Source organism: Mytilus galloprovincialis, chromosome 9 (assembly GCF_965363235.1).
Source record: "Mytilus galloprovincialis chromosome 9, xbMytGall1.hap1.1, whole genome shotgun sequence".
Taxonomy (NCBI): Eukaryota; Metazoa; Mollusca; class Bivalvia; order Mytilida; family Mytilidae; genus Mytilus; species Mytilus galloprovincialis.
In genome coordinates, this window is record NC_134846.1 from 60,375,366 (window position 1) to 60,393,924 (window position 18,559).

General features: G+C 32.0%; 1 protein-coding gene across 1 annotated transcript; it reads left to right on the plus strand.

Annotated features, from left to right (window-relative positions):
- Window positions 1-333: 333 nt before the first annotated feature.
- Window positions 334-11,762, plus strand: LOC143045487 (meteorin-like protein). Its single transcript, XM_076218023.1, has 4 exons — window positions 334-850; window positions 6,001-6,413; window positions 9,088-9,147; window positions 10,184-11,762. Exons 1-4 carry the CDS (start codon window positions 747-749, stop codon window positions 10,495-10,497), a joined length of 891 nt encoding a protein of 296 aa, XP_076074138.1. The 5' UTR covers window positions 334-746; the 3' UTR covers window positions 10,498-11,762.
- The last annotated feature ends 6,797 nt before the right edge of the window (window positions 11,763-18,559 follow it).

Genomic DNA, 18,559 nt, shown 5'->3' on the forward strand with positions numbered 1-18,559 from the left:
AACATGCATATGGTTTTGCTCATCATTGAAGGCCGTACAATAACCTGTAGTTGTTAACTTCTTTGTCATTTGTTTTCTGTTCGAGAATTGTCTCATTTACTATCATACTATATTAATATATCTTCTTATTTTTATATAGGCTAATAGCTTATCTATTTCAAAAGAGTATTTGCATAAAAGGAGTACATGACATTCTTACGTGCAAATCATTTACACGAAACTTGTAGATTAAGGTAATCAGAACTTTAGTTTTTCTCTTTATATTTAATCAGCTAAGATTACATAAAGGCAGTTGGTTTATTTCTACTTAAGTGGATAGGATCTGAACATAATGTTACACTTGGAAGAATGTTTAAACAAATCGTATATCACTTGTTGATCGCCACTTTTTAAAGATCTGTTGGAAAAACCATTAAAATTTATTATTTATGTCATGACAAGATTTCTAATCACCGTGATATCCTTGGGCTCGTTAATATACCACAACTTGTACATAAATATTAAAATACTTTCATCGTCTTGACATTTCTTTGGCAGACGACAATTTTAAAAGTCACGTGGAAGACGTCGTTGGACCATGGTGTTTATACTTGCGTGATTACGCGTGTCACTCTCGACAACTATTGGTTCACGGCTTGGTGTTCAACCACTTGTCACTCGAACGGAGTAAACACTTTCTACTACGATATCATTAGTATAGTACGGATTAAAAAAATGTAGGACTATGTAAAACATTATTAGAAGTGATGATGGCCTGCATGGCTATCTACTGGACATTTATTTTTCTGTATCTTATTATATCTATAGTTGAAGCTCAGAATATATGCTACAAATGTGATTGTACTATCAGGTAAGTAAATATTGTCTACCTATATATATATATGATATTAAAATTTCACCTTAAGATGTCTACAGTCATAACCGACCTGTAAACTTAGTGCAATCAAACTATATATGTGTATGAGTGCATAGAAATCGAATTATTTTTATTTTTTGAGAGAATCAATTATTACAACTTCAATTTCTTTTTAATGACTTTTCAAGTCTTATTGTTACATTACGTATTCTAACTAAGTGGAGTAAAACATTGTTTATATTTTTTAATTTCAGCAAATAAGTTTTAAAACTATTATCGCAACTTAATGTGTGTAAAATCACATCCCAGTTTTTACAAAGTAGTTTTATGTGTCAAAATATTTGACTAAAATTATAGAAGTCTAGTTTCAGAAACAAAATTCAAAAACAAATGAACTATAATTTGATTTTTTTTATCAATAACAGAGACACATGTGTATATATGTCTCTGTTAATAAGAATAAAAGCTGTGCGTTGTATTCCACTCATGATCTGAAAAGTTATCGATAACAGTCTAATTTTAATTATAATAAACAGTATTAATATGCATTTAAAAAAAACATAAATCAAATGTTAAACAAGTCGAACAAGCCCACTCCCTCTTCCCTCATTTTGACTATTACTTCATGTTGGACAGATTTAAGTAATAGATGTCCTAACCTCCTTAAATTGGCCGTCTATTTGTTGACTACTTAAAACCTGCAGCGAACTAATAATTAGGACGAGTACAAAGTAACAATATCAATTTCTAGGATTACAAGAATTAAGAGATATTATTTCCAGTCACTGGAAAAAACAAACCAGAGGTTTCGTTTTTTTTTTTTTTAGAAAAATAAGACCCCTTCTCACCACCCACCCGTCCATGCCTATAAGAAGTCATCTACGGACTAGTGATATTTTCTTACGGCTGTAAAGATTCATATCTATGGATATTTCTTGCTGCTAGTGTTAGTAAACTGAGCATTTTGAGATACTCACAAACTAGAGTTACAAATTATATTTTGTCAAATTGACGTACGAACTGTCAGTATTTACAAACCAGTAAATATATTTTAAAAATCCAACTCCTTCAGGCAATGATGGCCTCAGATGGATGTGGCTATTCTTTGTATGTTCCTTTATGTTTTAAATCTCTTAAAGTAAGTAAGTACATTTTTATTTAGAGTCGGCATGTATATACATAACAACAGACAAAACATGAGCTCTGGTGAGCTCTTTAACCTACTATCACATAAAAAAAAATCATGCAGCATCATGCACATACTACCAAATAGAAATGAAAAAAAAACATGCAAATATAATGAAAGCAAATCTATTTGATTTGTGAGCCTCAAGAGTCAAAGTTCATGTGGCAAGCGCCTCTATGTGCATTGAACTGGCGATCCGTTGTTCGAGTATTTATACCTGACTTTCAAATTAGGGTTTTAGCGTTTTTCATTGATATCAAGTGCTATACTGCCCCGTCCAACAAAAACTCGAAAAATCAACCAAGCCACTAGACATGACTACCATCTATTCCAATACGGTGAATAAAACGTCTCGCACAACTTCAAGATATTTCGATAAAAGAAAGGGGATGTGGATATACATTTTAAAAAAAGAAGTCTACAATATTGCGAATGTAAATCGCATCGAGTGGGGAAAGGGTAATGTGTCTAATAAATTCATTTTAGACAAATTGTTTTCAAAACGATAGTTGGTACTTACACAGTCGTACTTTTAGAATTTCAAGAAGTCCCTTCCCAATATCAAGCTATGTATCCTTTTTGCAAGGGAAAGGGGGAAGGAGTCTGAAAATATCTTTTATTAAAGATTGCTTAATATTAGTGACAGAAAAGTACCTGGAGCAAGACTTTGCTGTTCTTTCTAATGTTTTGATCTGATTGAAATATGTAAAGTATGGGTGTTGTGTTTAGTTTTATGTCGTCGAACTTTTTATTTAGTGAACGCACCTGTTATAAAGGAGTAAGGAGTAAGGAACAAGTAACCACAAGTTTCACTTAAGAATCTTCCTTGCATAATGCTGTAATAAAATTTAGAAACACTTTCATCACAGCGTACGTTTCTTTCTGCTACATTAATTTTAGATAAGTAATAACAAGCTTAAGAAAGATGCAAATAAGGTTTATCTTAGTCAATGATAAGGTGAAATTATGAGGCAATTTGTACAAAAATATAGATAAAGATAAGGAACAGTTTCGTTAAAGATGAGATATTTTTTACGGTGTCGTTGTCCTTAAAATCTGATCATTTTTTTCTCTATAGACACAGTGGAGTCACATAACTCTGTCTTATACAGGACAAATCTGTAATTAGGTCTCTATTAATAGCGTACGTAGTTTTTTTTTCTGGACAAATAAACACCCAATCCGACTATACACACTATCGACCAGGAAAGCGATTAATAGTTATAAATAAATCTTTGGCCAAACTCTCATGGTTTTTTTTTATCGGACCCAGCCTTTTTTTTTGTGCGAATTTACAAGATAAGTTAGGTTCGCTAGTTACCGTGCAAAGCAGGGCCGATATGTCATATAGCTCAACCAAATCTGATGAAAAAGTCGAAATAATGCGATAGATCTGAATTTTAATCAGATTGGATTAAAAAAATATGTCGTACCAACACAAGACACACACCCCAGAAAAAAAAACCTGTTTATGTCGTTGGGTGCTGTCTAATTGACATACATGTTACATCTTCTTTTAATCTTACTGAAGAAATTCAAATTATCTTACATCTCCTTTAAATCTTACGGAGGTAATTCAAATTAATGGTACATGAAGAAAATCGTGCTAAGAGTTTATAATTGGAGGTCAATAGGCTTGGAACCAAATCGGCTCTGCAATTCTCTGTATTATCTATTTTAACGTATTTGAGAGGTTTGGGAGGTTTTTAATATGCTCTGTTGTGAAATTTGGAACTTTCTTTTGATATGAAGTTTTTTTTAAATTGGAATAACAATGACAATTCGCTCATTTCGAATCCATTTAAACATTCCTCAAACAACGTAGTTGCGAAGAAGGTCGGACAGGTATACAATTTGTATACTATTTTGGAGATAATTACATTTTTGCTTAATTAAACTGATAAAGACGTATTTTTAGTTTGACACATGCTTAATAAGTTTTTTGCAAAAATGGATATTCAAGGTAAAGAGAAGTGATAACGATTAAAAGGGAAGTTTTTTGTGAATCACTCGTCTACAAAAGCACGCACATCAAACAATATGAAAAAAGGAAAAATCTTTAGAAACAGCTAAACAAAAGTAAATGATATCTGTAGTGAAATTGAGCCGGACATTTAAAGAAAAGTTTCAAACACTTCTTTTATTGTCTCCAGATAAGACATAATAATAAGAAAACACGAAACGCGTCTTTTATTATTTATTCTTGCCATAAATATGACTAAGCTAAAGAGCAGATCTGACCACCCAGGGTACACTTGGATAAAAACATACTTGAATAGGGTTATATCACTCCAAATAACCAAGCAAAGTAAATCTATTCGATGGCAATGATTACCACATGCTCCTGGCTATCTTCTATTAAATTGTTATGGGTCTTTAAAATGTAATCCGAATTTTGTTAAAAGAATAAATTTTAAGCAGGGATGACTGAAAAAAGCCCAGGATATTGTGGCAATTTGTTAAAATCCATAGTTATCAAGGATTTGTAGCAAAACGAAAGAGATAGTGAATTGTAAAGATTTATTTAAAACTCCTCGACAACGGAGGAATAAGAGAATTAAAACGTTCTTCTGTACTTAAGCTATATCTAATTTATTTTTCACAGCAGGGTATGTAAGCACGAGTACAGGATTTTGTTATCGGTGTAAACTTTGTCTTTATTTACAACATCAATGTTATCAGTAGCCACTCTCCGTATACTGACATTTCCGTAGATACACGGCTACCGATGGATCTGGTTGTCAGAGACATTTATTCATTTGTATCTGTATAATGACAAAAAAAATAGTACAATTTAAATTCCACTGTTAAGCCGTTTTTATTAATCTTTCTTTCTGCAGTTTATTCAGTGCATGCACATTTGTTTAAGTCTATAACTACATATTATATTATAACTTTGTTCGTAGATATAAGCAAAGTAGACTCGAGTTAACGTACTAAATACTGCCCTCTGTAATCATTGTCATTGTACTTTATCTGTACATTTTTTTTTGCATTGTCAGTTATTTAAAACTCCAACTTTGAAGCTCTGAAAATATACTTGAAAATGTATATTCCCAATTTTTTATACTATTTCGATATCACAATTGTATATAACTAATAGTCTATAGATGTTCTACAAACGTAAAGTATATGTACTGATTATCAATAGAGTGCTTTGAAAGGCCAATTACCCTAGATCCATGCTAAAAGTAATAAGCCAACTATAGTTGGAAAGACTTTCACTTTAACCCCATCGTCTGACATGCAAAATACGCATAAACACACATGAACGGGTATGAAACACAACAATAAGTCTTGCCCTAAATTGGGTGGAAAGGCTATACAAACTGATATTTATCAGGGGCGGATCCAACCATTTTAATAAGGGGGTTCCCAACCCAGGACAAAGGGGGGGGTCCAACTATATGTTCCCATTCAAATCCATTGGTCGGCCTTAAAAAAAGAGGGGTCCAACCCCCGGAACCCCCCTGGATCCGTCAATGATTAATGGTTTATGATATACCTGTAGCTGTGTAGTGGTACATTAGAGGCGTACTTGATCCTTATTTCTAGCGAGACAAACTATACCAAAAGGCTTGCAATTCATGATAATATCAAGAATCCTTGTTCAAAGACAAACATTTGGCTTTATGGAAGTTTCGACACTGGACATTATCTAAAAAATAACCATCATTATTAATTAAGCAGATGAGCCATTGCATGGAGTAATATTTTGTTATGAACGGTCACCATGCTTTATAAATCCGCCTCAATGCATTGATTGAGGGAGGCGGATTTATAAAAGATTTTCCAAACTTGTTTCCGAATCTCCTATTTGGCTACTTGGTTAAAAATTGTACTTTTTTTTTCTTTATTGTTATAGCTTTTTAATAATAAATACTATATAAGATAGCGTGAATGTAGTGTGAACGATTGATGATGTAAATATACAAAACATATTTTAAACTTTTTTCAGCGAGGAGTATTCAGATGTCCGAGCAGTGCGCAAAGTACAGCCAGTGTGTAATGAAGGTAGTTTCAAATGGTATAATGTTTATGGAGGCGCCCTCAGAATTAACTTTAAACCAATATTCCGTGGAGAATTTAGGCTGTGCTTCGTCTTACATGCAGAAAATGCAAGAGTTCAGATTTCACAAGAACTTCCAAATGAGTCTACATACAGTGTAAACTATAAGCGACCTGCCGGCTTAAAAAAACTTGTAGCAGCAGACGGCAGGACTAACGAGACATGTATAACGTCGTCTGGTGATCACATCCATTTGTTTCTAGAACCAGAAAGAACTGTTGAATCTACTGGCTTTAGTTTTGTTGACATGAAATTTATAATGGAAAAAAATAACGAAGAACTTGTGTACAACACAAAAGAAGGTAAGCAAAAACTTCTTTAAAATTTCTATTTTGTACCGATTTGTATGAAAGACTGAAAGACGTTCGAATTGCCTCTTGTAAGTAGTGTCGTTCTTGACACCTTACAAAAATTTCATAGCACCTAATCAAATAGTTTCGTATTTACATATATCAAAACTGTATACTTCTAGTTTCAAAAGAAATCGTTATACTAATTTTTGGAGAACGTGTACTGTTTAATATTTGAAGTTTAGTGTTGATCAGTTTTAATGGCTAGTCATTTAAATTTCGCTTACAATAATTTCTTGTTATGCATACAAAAGTAATTCGACAAAGTTACATTAATACCTCGCAAGTCTTTATATAATTCCAGTATACGACAGAACATGCATCTTTTAAGTCAATATACCCCTTAAACATTGATATAACGGTCCAGTGTTTGATGCAGGTGTTCTAATAAAATCGGTTCAGGTCAACATTAAGGTTTTTAATTAAATTGGGAAACTATTTAAATTAGAAGTGGTAATCTTCTATTGAGGGTATAACGATGTGTCGAAACATGTCGACAGAACAATGACATGATGGTTCTCAATGAGAATTTAACCTGTACAATTGTTAGTTTGACTATCACAATTCTAACCTTATGTTTGACAAGAAACAACTTAAGAACAACCAATTGGTTTTAAATCTCCCTCATAATAAAAAAGTGTATTTAATTTTCAGGTGACAGTAAATAGATGATCGTTGTCCCCTATGGAAAATCAATCTCCGTGAATATTTCCATTTCAAATAAAGTTTTTAATGCAATTGAAATGGATTCTTTATGATAACCATTAATTTCTTGTGGGTCAGAATGTCTTTTATAGTGTTGGCTTATTTTGAGCATTTTTATTGAGACTTAATGTAGCATGGTTATTTGCGATGTCATGCTGGAATATAGAAATAAAGTTAGTCGATGAATACATGTGCAATGACCCGTGGAAGATCTGATTGAAAAAAGTAACGAAAAAAGTTACAAAATCTTTAGATGCTCTTGAAAAGAAGTAAATTGAATAAATCTTCTTTTTCTAAATCTGATTCGTACTTTCTGTAGACTAAAAACTCAACCCGTTTGCAGCCATCAGCAGGGCATCAGACCACCCTGTCCCCTTGATCCGCAACTATAGGGAGGTATTTTATTTTATACCCATTGAATTAATGCTAATCGTTATAGAATGCATATAGATCTTCATTAATGACTTGCCTGTGACGAAATAATGTATGGCCAGTTCGTTTTGAAGTGATATTTATCATTTGGTCACACCATTTCCAGATGATCTTTACGTTTGTTGATTTTATAGGTGTTTATTCCAGAAATTATCTTGTTAACAATATTCTGCACTTGAATTAGTTACATGTTCATTAATATATGCGTTTTACCGGTTTCTTTTGCTAGTGAGTTAGTGTCGCTTTGTTTAATTCTAAAATTGCATTATTTGTCAAAGTCTAAAATTGAAAGAAGCTAGTGATTTTACTGTGTTTAATCTTGTTGAAATTTCTATTGGAAACAATAGAAACCATTCTTGTTAAACGAAAATAAACAGGATAAATCTTTTTTTTTTAAATGAAATGATTTATTCATAAGGGTTTAAAAGATAATTCATTTTTACAATTCGTTAAGCATTTTTAGCTAGCTATGTAATTTAGCGTTTGACCCTGGCACTTTGAATTCGATCCCAGAATTCTCATTAAGCAGTTAAATTGTCAAACTTGAATTATAACTTGTTTTTAAAGATTTGTAAAATATAAAAGAAGATTATTACTGGCCATCCATTTCAGTTTTCCTCTACATTAATTTTATGTCATACAGAAAGAATTGAAATGGGCACTTTTATCTCTATCATTATTATTTTTCTATGTAAATTTAAATATGAAAAATTTAAATAATTCGTCATGGTCGTCCTTGATGTCATAAATATCACATCATAAAATGTTTACTAGACATTGAGAGTCAACAGTATTATTATACTGTAACAGTTAGAAAGGATACAAAGTAATAAAATAGAAGATATTCCCATTTTAAATGCATCAGGCATGCGATATTCTTTTCTGTTAAGTTTGAGTTACAAGATGACCTAGGTGATAGCGAATATTAAACAAAATGAACAAAAGATCAGATACAGGTAAACCCGGTATCTATTTACCTCTGTCATTTTAGAGAGATGTAACTAAAGATAGATTAACGACTAATTCTTACAAGGAATTGATAGAATTCAATTAAATTTAAAATTTGAAATTCCCCAAGGATATATTGGTGGAATTGTACTTTTTTCTGGAAAGTCTTCAATTTGAACCCCTCTTCTTGGAAAAAAGGGGGAATCCAATAAGGCAACGTTAGGAGTTGGACTTGTTAAAAGTATATGCCTCATCCTCTGTTCCTTATGCGCCATCGTTATACAATTTAACTTGACTGCATTACAATCATACAATATAACAGGATTTACAATAAAACAAAAATATTAAGAGTAAAATTTTGTAGTTTGTTTAGGGGGCGTTGTAAATATTTTTGCCTCTGTTGCAGATTTTGAATCAGAAGTGGGTGTTGTTGTTGAAGTTTAATAATATTATATAACAATAGTAATCTTCAGAACTAATTGAAAACAAATAAGTCCGTAGTCAGAATATCATACAGAAATTAATTTTATTTTTGTTTCAGAATGTAGACCATGTACCGACATAGAGCTTATACAAGCATACTGTTCCCACTCAGATGTCGGTAAGTAAGAGTACAAAACAGTAAAAAGACAACTGTCTCCAGGGAACCCAACTCTTTCCCTGTATTCTGTAATTTGCTTCTCTTAATGGGTTATTTTTTTCTCTCAATCGTCATATAGCTTTGAAGTAACATAAGAAATGAGATTTTTATCATCAGGGGATCCTCTTAGTAAAGGACTTTAAATCGGATCTTTCATTTAATGGTAGAATGTCGTGTGTAAACAAAATGTCATCTTTTCCTTAAACCTACCAGACTATAAAGTCTGTATATACATATCTGACATAACTCAGGGTTCATTTCACTGTATATGTTATATAAGACGTATGTTTTTGTAATACCTATGCAGATTCAGTCTTTTTAAGTTTACTGAAGCATAAACAAATAAAAAGAACATCGAATTTTATAATACAAATGTAAATAATATTTTACATCATGTTTTATGTCATAAATAAGTTGTGAATACACGGAAATATGTTTTATCCTGAGGCTGAAAAATGTTTAAAAAAATGTTTATATAGTTTTAAAATAATCTACACTTATGAAAAAATACTTTGAGTGAGAAAAGTTGGGATATATATACAATGAATTCGATATCATCGCTTGCTTGCGTATGCAATGCTGTTTACAGAAGCGTGGCGCATATTGTTACATGTCCGCCTCCAATGTATATAGTCGGCATAATTTCAAACAAGACCATATTATATAACTTCTTTTACCATTTCACCATTTTAATATAAATTTCATCTTTTCTCATAAATTAAATTAAATATCAGCATGAATTCGTCCTTATTATTCTTGTGATATTTGTCGCTGGACGATAGGCGTTTTAAAAAACATTTATCTAGCATAACCATGTATGATTCCAATAATCTCTACGCCTGTCTTATCTGTCATCATATGAATCATTTGGACGCGATACACAACGAGTACAACTATTAAACTGGACTAAGTAACTAAGGTTATTGTAATTAAATATAGCCACGGTTTTATCAATACGATCAACAATTATTAACTCAGTTTTCCGCATTTTTTACAGTGATTGTAGGGTCCATGAATGACGTAAAACATATACAGGACCAAACTGATATCAACATCAAAATATCTAAAGTTATCAGAAACAGGGAACTTTTAATAGAGGGCCCAAAGAGAAGAAATGGACCTTATATTACAGAAACAATGACAAGACATAGACGGTGTGGTGTCGAACATGGACCAGGATTATTTTTATTTACTGGAAAATGGCGATTAGGGCAGCTCAAAATGACATGTTCTCCATACTTTAATGACTGGAGTTTAGTATCCAAACGAGCAGTATTAGAAGGTTCAATGGATTGTCCTGTTGTCAGCTAGTAATTATTGTGAAGTCGAGTTTTTGAACAGAACTGTGATATTGTTAAACGTGCAATGAATTTGTAAATATGCTTCAAGTTGTTATTTTATTTCAAAGTTTATTGTATTACAGTAAGATCTCAGTTATCATGTTTCACATTGACACTGTATATATTTCATTTCTACACATTTTGATAAATTTATTGTCCACATTTTGTTGGGTGGGGACAATGAAATATCAGATAACAGGGTGTACTGATTATAACTTCAGTTTTAGTACCTGTTAACTTCATCACATACCTACTGAAATATGTTTTATGATACACGGGCACCTGTCATCTTATACTTTAGGTAAAACATAAATTTGCAGTAAAACATACCAATGTATTCATCAAGCTGATAACCCGCGCCGTTGCTTATAGGGACAAGTTGCATTGACCATGAAGTTTCATATGACCCATTGGAGGGAGAGTGTTTTTTTCTTTCACCTGTATATCTTATTTACAGAAAATAAGCAAGAATGTGAACATTATGAATGAGTTCACCCATATGTATCATTTGAACATGCACTTATGTTAATGCACATTCACTTTCATTATTGAACATTACAATTTCAGAAAACACATGTAAATAGCTGTTAGCAATGCATTTAAAAGTATAAAACTTATGATGCATGTAAGTAAGTCAGTTAAAATAAGTACTTAAACTTTTCTTTTAAAAATATGCCAAAAAGGAACAACAACAAAATTTAATCGAAGGACAGACAACACAATGTCCAAAAAGATAAAATTAAAAAAAATGTTCACAAAACTTTACGCACAAATCTGAAGATTAAAAAAATTATGTCTTGGGGTTCAAAATGGTAGACAGCTCCTGTTCCTATAGTGGTAAGTAGCTGACTATCGTATTTCGCGATAATCTGGTTCCCGAAACCAAAGTTGTCCGTCTTTCTTCATGTCTATATTTTGCGTTATGCTTTATTAAGACATGTTTCATGACATTCAGTAACAAATGATTTACAAAATATTTTATAGTTGGTCTTGCGACTTTTAACTGTTATAGATATAACGAAATTCAGTATACTCCGGAAAATATCCATATGGTTAAACAAGACATTCTTTGCATAACTTGAAAAAATATTATATTTTAATAATTATTTTTGTCAACCTAGCTAATGTCAGAAACTTGACAAATGTTAGTTGGTTATGATTTATATATGTTTGAGATCTCTGAAATGTTAATTATGTGTTCAATGATTCAAAAGAATAAAAAATATATGTAAAAGAGTATGTTTTATGACTTGCATATTAATTACAGCATGTTATACTTGACACGTGACATCAGTTTACACTTACGTCCGTCATATAGTTTGGCCATATTATACTAAACTTATTATCCATGTAGAAGTTCAGGAACTGTTGAGTTTAATAGTTCACCATTTATAATTATGAATTGGTTGTAATTGTTTGACCATTTTTTGTTGTTTTTGTTTTTTGGTTCAACCTTCTTTCTTGTATCTAGTTTAATGAGAGGAGACACAATAAGAAAGAAATAATGAACACTGCTATTAACCGCTGTTGTTCAGAGCCTGAAGTGTGAATACCTGTAGTTTACAGGAATAAAGTGGCAGTTTGGATAATATACCACTGGCTTTTTAAGTATACCTCAACCTGAGAACATATTATAAAAATCTAAGTTATAATTAGGAATGTATGGTCGGTTCAAGGAACAAGAAGTTAATCTGATGTAGAAGTGAATAGATATACCTAGGACATCAGCGTTACCCTACAGGTATTCTTTGAGGAAACCTTTTCATGCGATGATCTTAATTCTTCAGGGCATTTAGTTACACATTTCAGTTATATATGCAGTGCACTAGGATCTTTATTAGGTTTAAATGCATTACAATCTTCATTTTAACATTTCAACAACATTTTGATTTCTTCTTTGTGTGTTGCTTTTAATGCCCCCGCCCTAGCGGATGAGACGTTAAGTTTTATCCTTGTCCGTCTGAATGTTTGACCGTCCGTTTATAGTTTACCGTTCTCTTAATTAAGTTTTCGTTTCTGTTCTCGAACTTTTGTTTGCATCAACCAAATGTTATGAAACTTATGCACAATGCGTATTACAACAAAATGCAGATCAAGTTTGACTTTTGGTTGTGCAGTCACTTTTACTGTTCTAGAGTTATGCCCCTTTACAAATGAAAAAGAAAATGTGGAATTTTTCGTTTTTGTTCTCTTGCTTAGTTTGCCTCAACCAAATGTCATGTAACTTATACACACTTATTACAACAAAACTCAGATCAAATACAAATTTGGTTAGCATTACTTTTACCATTCTTGAGTTATGTCCCTTTATAACTTGTATATGATTTGCAAGAGGGGCATCATATGAGTTCCATGGACACCTGTGGTGGATCCAAAACTGTAAAAAAAGGGGGGGGTCGCTGACTGACCTAAAGGGGGTGAGGGGTCCCGCTTCAGTGATTGCTATATAATCAACCAAATTATTCCCACGAAACCCCCCCCCCCCCCTGAATCCGCCTATGGACACATTCCCCATTTATTTCTTATTTACCTTACACCGTCCGATATTTGCAATATATTCGTACCACAATCTCTTGAGCTCCTTCGGTTATTTGTTTTTTTTGTCAATCTTCAGAGAATTTTATGTAGATAGCAGAATTTTTTTTATATTTACTTTTTGGAAGTTTGCTGTTTGAGCGATTTAGAGCTTTGATAGATGGCATAGACGCTATTTTGAGTACTTACTGTATACACAACTTTGACTAAATGTCTTGTTTGACATGAGTTGCAGTTTCTTTGATTATACTCCTTTTATTCACTTTAATTTCTTTAAATGCGCTACCATGGAAATGCGATGATGAATTGATTGTCTACACGTTTTTGTTCGTCATTCTTTTGAAACAATTAGAAACACTGGTAAAAGTTTTTCTAACTGTTTTTCTTTAATCCGTAGGTACACTTCAGGTCAAGTGGAGATTTAAAGAAAACACAAACACCTGCCGTGATTAATTACAGTTGTAAGATAATAGCTGACCGTTAAACTATCGTTGTAAAGAATGCCGTCATTCACGATGATTCGTTTCGTATTGTTAGTAATCTATGGTGCGTACGCCCAAGGGTAAGTGATACCTGGTAAAGGGTCAGACGATGAACACTGTAATCTTAGGTTTTATGTTCTCTATGTTTCTGTGCGATTGCACCTTTGATAACAAACTTAACAATTAAAGAAAATGATACGCCTTGAACCTTGAATAAACCACCAGTACATGTTTTGCGTGATAAAGTACAGATAAAGACATCTCTTGTATTTGACGATCAAAGAAAACGTTCCGGCTCATCACATAAAACGCATAGTTTCTAATTTCTTAAGTTAATTCTAATTGTCATCATTAAATGAGTATAAAACATATATAAATCTGTACTGTTAAAACATTCAAAATGCCTCCCATGAGCCTGCATAAATCATTGCCAACTATTTTGTCAGTTCAAGTACGAATATGATGCTGGTCAACGAAGAAGAAACTGACTTATTATACAGGTCATACATTTCTATGATATATATAGATTCCACCACTGCATCGAGTGTAATACGATATTTATCCACTCGAGACAGTTAAATTTTCAAATTTAAAACGCGAGGCTCGCCGAGCGTTTTAAATATTTAAAATTTAACTGTCGAGAGTGGATAAATATCGTATTGCACGAGATTTGGTGGTGGAATTTGTTTCTCTAATAATTTTTAAACGATATGCAGACACTCTTATTCCTTCTTTTCGAACGACCTGCAAACAGATGTGTTCTTCCTATGCGACGTCATCAGGCATGGTCGCCTTTTTTCATGACGTCACAATAGGAATTTAGGAGGAAAGCAAGAAAATTTAACGTCATAATCAAATTTTGACCAATGAACATGGCTTAAAGAACAAACTAAACAACTTAAATAATTCAAAAAGGAACACATAAAAACAACTTAGATATATCCCAAAGAGGAACACACAAAAAACAACTTAACTTACCAAAAGGAAAACTCACAAAACAACTGAAAACCAAAGAAGTAGACATATAAGCAACTTTAATGACCAAAAGAGGAACACATTAAATCAGCTTAAATGACTCAAAGAGGAACACATTAAATCAGCTTAAATGACTCAAAGAGGAACACATGGAAAAAAATTTCTCACAAATAGGAACACATAAAACTATTCAAATGACTCAAAGGGGCACTTGAAACCAAATAAATGACATAAAGAGGAACACAAAAAAACCTTAAATAACTCAAAGGGGAACACATTAACAGAAGAAATGACCCAAAAGGGAACACATAATAACTACATAAATGACCAAAAGAGGAACACATAAAAACAAGTTAAATTACCTTAATTGCTTTCATTGTTTTACTACAATTTTACAACAGAATAGATGAACCTCGTAACAATTTGATGAGTCAAGTCTTATTATTTATTTTTACAGTTTGCTCTTGTGTTTTACTGTTAGGTGAGTGTTGTACACCCACAAACAAGTTTATAGCCACACCACATTATTTATATACCTGTTTCAAAGTCCGGGGTATGAAATTCAGTGGTAGTCATTGGTTGCTGTCTGTTATATGTGTTTTTTGTTTATAAATCATTCTGTCGGCTTTTTCGTTTGAATTGTTTCACATTTTAACATGACATATATACCCCAGTGAGTAGTCTGTAAAAGTTGACTATAGGGTATGGGTTTTGATCACTGTTGAAGCCACGTCATTTGGACTCTGTTGGCTAGTTGTTTAATATTTGGAATCATACCACATCTACCTATTTATTAAGAATCCGTCTAGAGTTGACAATCCATAATTTTCTGCAAGCTGGTATTCTGAAATTGGCGTCTTGGTCTTATAAGATGTTTGAATATTGCTTTCATTGGGATTTATATTGATTTTGTTATATCAGAAAATAAAATAAAACTAAATATTGCACTAAATCCAGTAGATGTTGGATGCAAAATGACTGATATTTGAGTCTTAGATGCATTTTTTTTATTAGTTGTTCTTGGCTTTTAACTAGCTGTCAGTAACTGCAAGGACACTCAAATCTTTACTTAGTGTCCTTTTTGATGTTGGAATGTATAAGTACCCGGCTACTCTGTCTTTTTGTTAGATGTATTTCTGCATAGTATCCATCTTATGAATTTACCCCTTTTCAACAGATTTTTTTAATTTGTGCATATGTTATACTATAGTATAACTACACTGTCCCAGGTTAGGGGAGGGTTGACACCTTCAAATTAGTTTAACCCTGCCACATTCTGTATGTGCCTGTCCAAAGTCAGGAGCCTGTAATTCAGTGGTCACTTGTTGTATTTCATATTTGTTGTGTTTATTTATTATTTTCTACATAAATCAGGCTGTAGTTTTCTCATTTTAATTGTTTTACATTTGTTATTTCAAGGGCTTTTATTGCTGACTATGTGATATGGATTTTGCTCATTGTTGAAGGCTTTATAGTGACTTATAGTTGTTCATTTCTATCCTTTGGTCTCTTGTGGAGAATTGTATCATTGACAATCATGCCAAACCTTCTTATTTTTTATTTTATATTAAACAGGATGATTTTTGTGAATTCCAAATTACAAAATTTCAACTTACATGTATTCACCTCTTTTTTTTCTATGTAGATATTTTTTCTTATCAATTTCATCATTAGGAGGTGAAAAATCCACAAGAATTCAAAAGAAATAAAGGAATAATTTGTCTGAAGAAAAGAATGCCCCTCTCTGACTGCATTTTTCTAAGTTAAAAGGGGCATCACTCTTAGAGTAAACGACTAAATGACTCACTGCCAAAATTCAAACTCTTGTCTGCACATTGTGGCTCAAGGTATTGTGTACCAGTATGAGTTTCATCAAATTTGAATGATGTAAAGGTGTAGGAACAAATATATTTTTTTTTACATTTTCCCTGTTATAAAGTGGAATAACTCTAAAACAATAAGTGGCTTACTGCTCAAATTAGAACTCTGTCTGTGTGTGAGTTTTGGTTCTTAGCATTGTGCATGAAATTATGAAATTTGGATGAATAAAACTTAAGAAAGAGTGCGGAAAAGAAAATGGGATTGACAAAAGGATAACTAGACAAAGACAACACTTAATGCACCTTTCTTCCAGCAGCAGGTGCATAAACAGGAGTTAATGATTTTCAAGCATGCACAATATATTAAGTGCTCATTGATGAAACTGTTTCAGTTTTTGTAAAACAGGACAATTCCCAAGTTGACACCTCACCAATGACATTCACAAAAGAGATGTTCTTATATATTTTTTAATTCCTTTTTACAATTATAATAAAGTTTTTTTTAACATATTGCACACAAGTGGCATGAATATCACATGACTATTACAAACATACTAACATTTTAAATTCAGTTCTAATAAAATAAGGAAACATAAGCAGCATTGTGACATATTCTGCCGCCTCATTTCAAAAGGTGCCAGTGATTTTCATGATAAAAATTCTGAAGTTTTCTAAATCAGAATAAGATATTGCTTCTGTAAAAAAAAGTTATACAAATCTGCTGAAACATGAAACAATAGAATGTTTAACATTAAAATAATTTGTAATCAGTATCCCTTTGAAACAAAGATGTAAAGGCATAAGGCTAGTATGTTAATATCAAGAAGTACTACAGAGTATATGCAAGCAAAGTTCGTTCAAATAAATCAAACTTGATAATGAAAAAGATCCTTTTAAATTTCTAAAAATTCAAAATATTTTGTGCATTCTTGGTTGTTAAAATTAAACAAAATCTTGAATCCAAATCATTTCCAGAACTTAGCCATGGGCATTTAATATAAACCTTTTGTATGTTGCTTATTAATTGTCTGTTAAACAAAACATATAGAGTGGGGTGCTCATTTTCGCCATATCTTTCCATGTTTTCTACAGTTAATGTTCAGGTCTATATGTTTTTGAAGTATACTGATATTTCTGTATGAAGATAACTTCAAATGCAAAACATTCCTAAGCTTGAAAACATGTTTGTTTGAAAATAATCATCTGTAAAGTTAGATTAAAAGGTGTTTGAAATTTCCTGAAGTTTTGTCAATGGGGGACACATATTCGCCGTTTTTACTCATCTATTTAAAACCAAATAACTGCAGCTTTATATAATATTTATCAAATAAATTTCATTATAGATGAACAACAGACAGTTCAAAGGTGTAAAAAACAGAAATTTAGGCCAATCAGTCAAAAAAATCTTTGAAAATCCTGTTTTTCATTCAGGAAATTGACAGTAAATCGTTGTCCGTTTTTCGATCTTTTGCAGTAAGTGCCGTAATTTTGTTTAAGTTTAAAAAATAATCATATTTGTTATAAAATTATAATTTATCGGCATATTTCTTCCATTTCAGCCAGCCTTTGAAGTGTTTACACCTCAAAATCATAAAACGGCGAAATTGTGTCCCCGGCGAATATGGGCCCCCTACTCTAAAAATAAATGTAATTTTTTTCTGTGAAAAATTCAAAATACTATGTTTAAACACAGTAGCAAAATATCAGGCATATGATTAATTGCAAAACAACTATATCTACAAGGATGAAGCACAATAATACTTAAAACAAGTAACTGTGACTCATATAACTGTGCCCAAAAATATTAATCTTGTGTATGAAATACAGTCATCAAACCATTATTAAATCATTAATAGTAAATTCTCCAAATTGTTTATTTTTACATGCTGGTAAAACTTAATTGGAATATAACCATCAATCTAATACTTATACATATAGTTACAAGGGAGATATGAATACAGAAGCCCAAAGATAGCACACCAAATTGTAAGTTTAGTGTGACAGTGTCACTACCCTATTTTCTGAGTTTTTAATACAGTATTCAGCCTTATTTTGGACTTATGTATTTATTATATAGATACTTTTAGTTTAAATAATATGTTTATGACTAAACAAGAGTTGTGATGACAAATTTTACAACTTACAAGGGTCAAAGTTCAAAGGTATATAAATTCAAACAATTCCTGGTATTATTGCATGAAATTGACCAAATCCATTATTC

Excerpts from the sequence above, each read along its gene's own strand:
- LOC143045487 (XM_076218023.1), top strand. The coding sequence starts at position 747 with ATGATGGCCTGCATGGCTATCTACTGGACATTTATTTTTCTGTATCTT. Across the intron at positions 851-6,000 it reads AAATGTGATTGTACTATCAG|CGAGGAGTATTCAGATGTCC; the intron begins GTAAGTAAATAT and ends AACTTTTTTCAG. Across the intron at positions 9,148-10,183 it reads CTGTTCCCACTCAGATGTCG|TGATTGTAGGGTCCATGAAT; the intron begins GTAAGTAAGAGT and ends CATTTTTTACAG.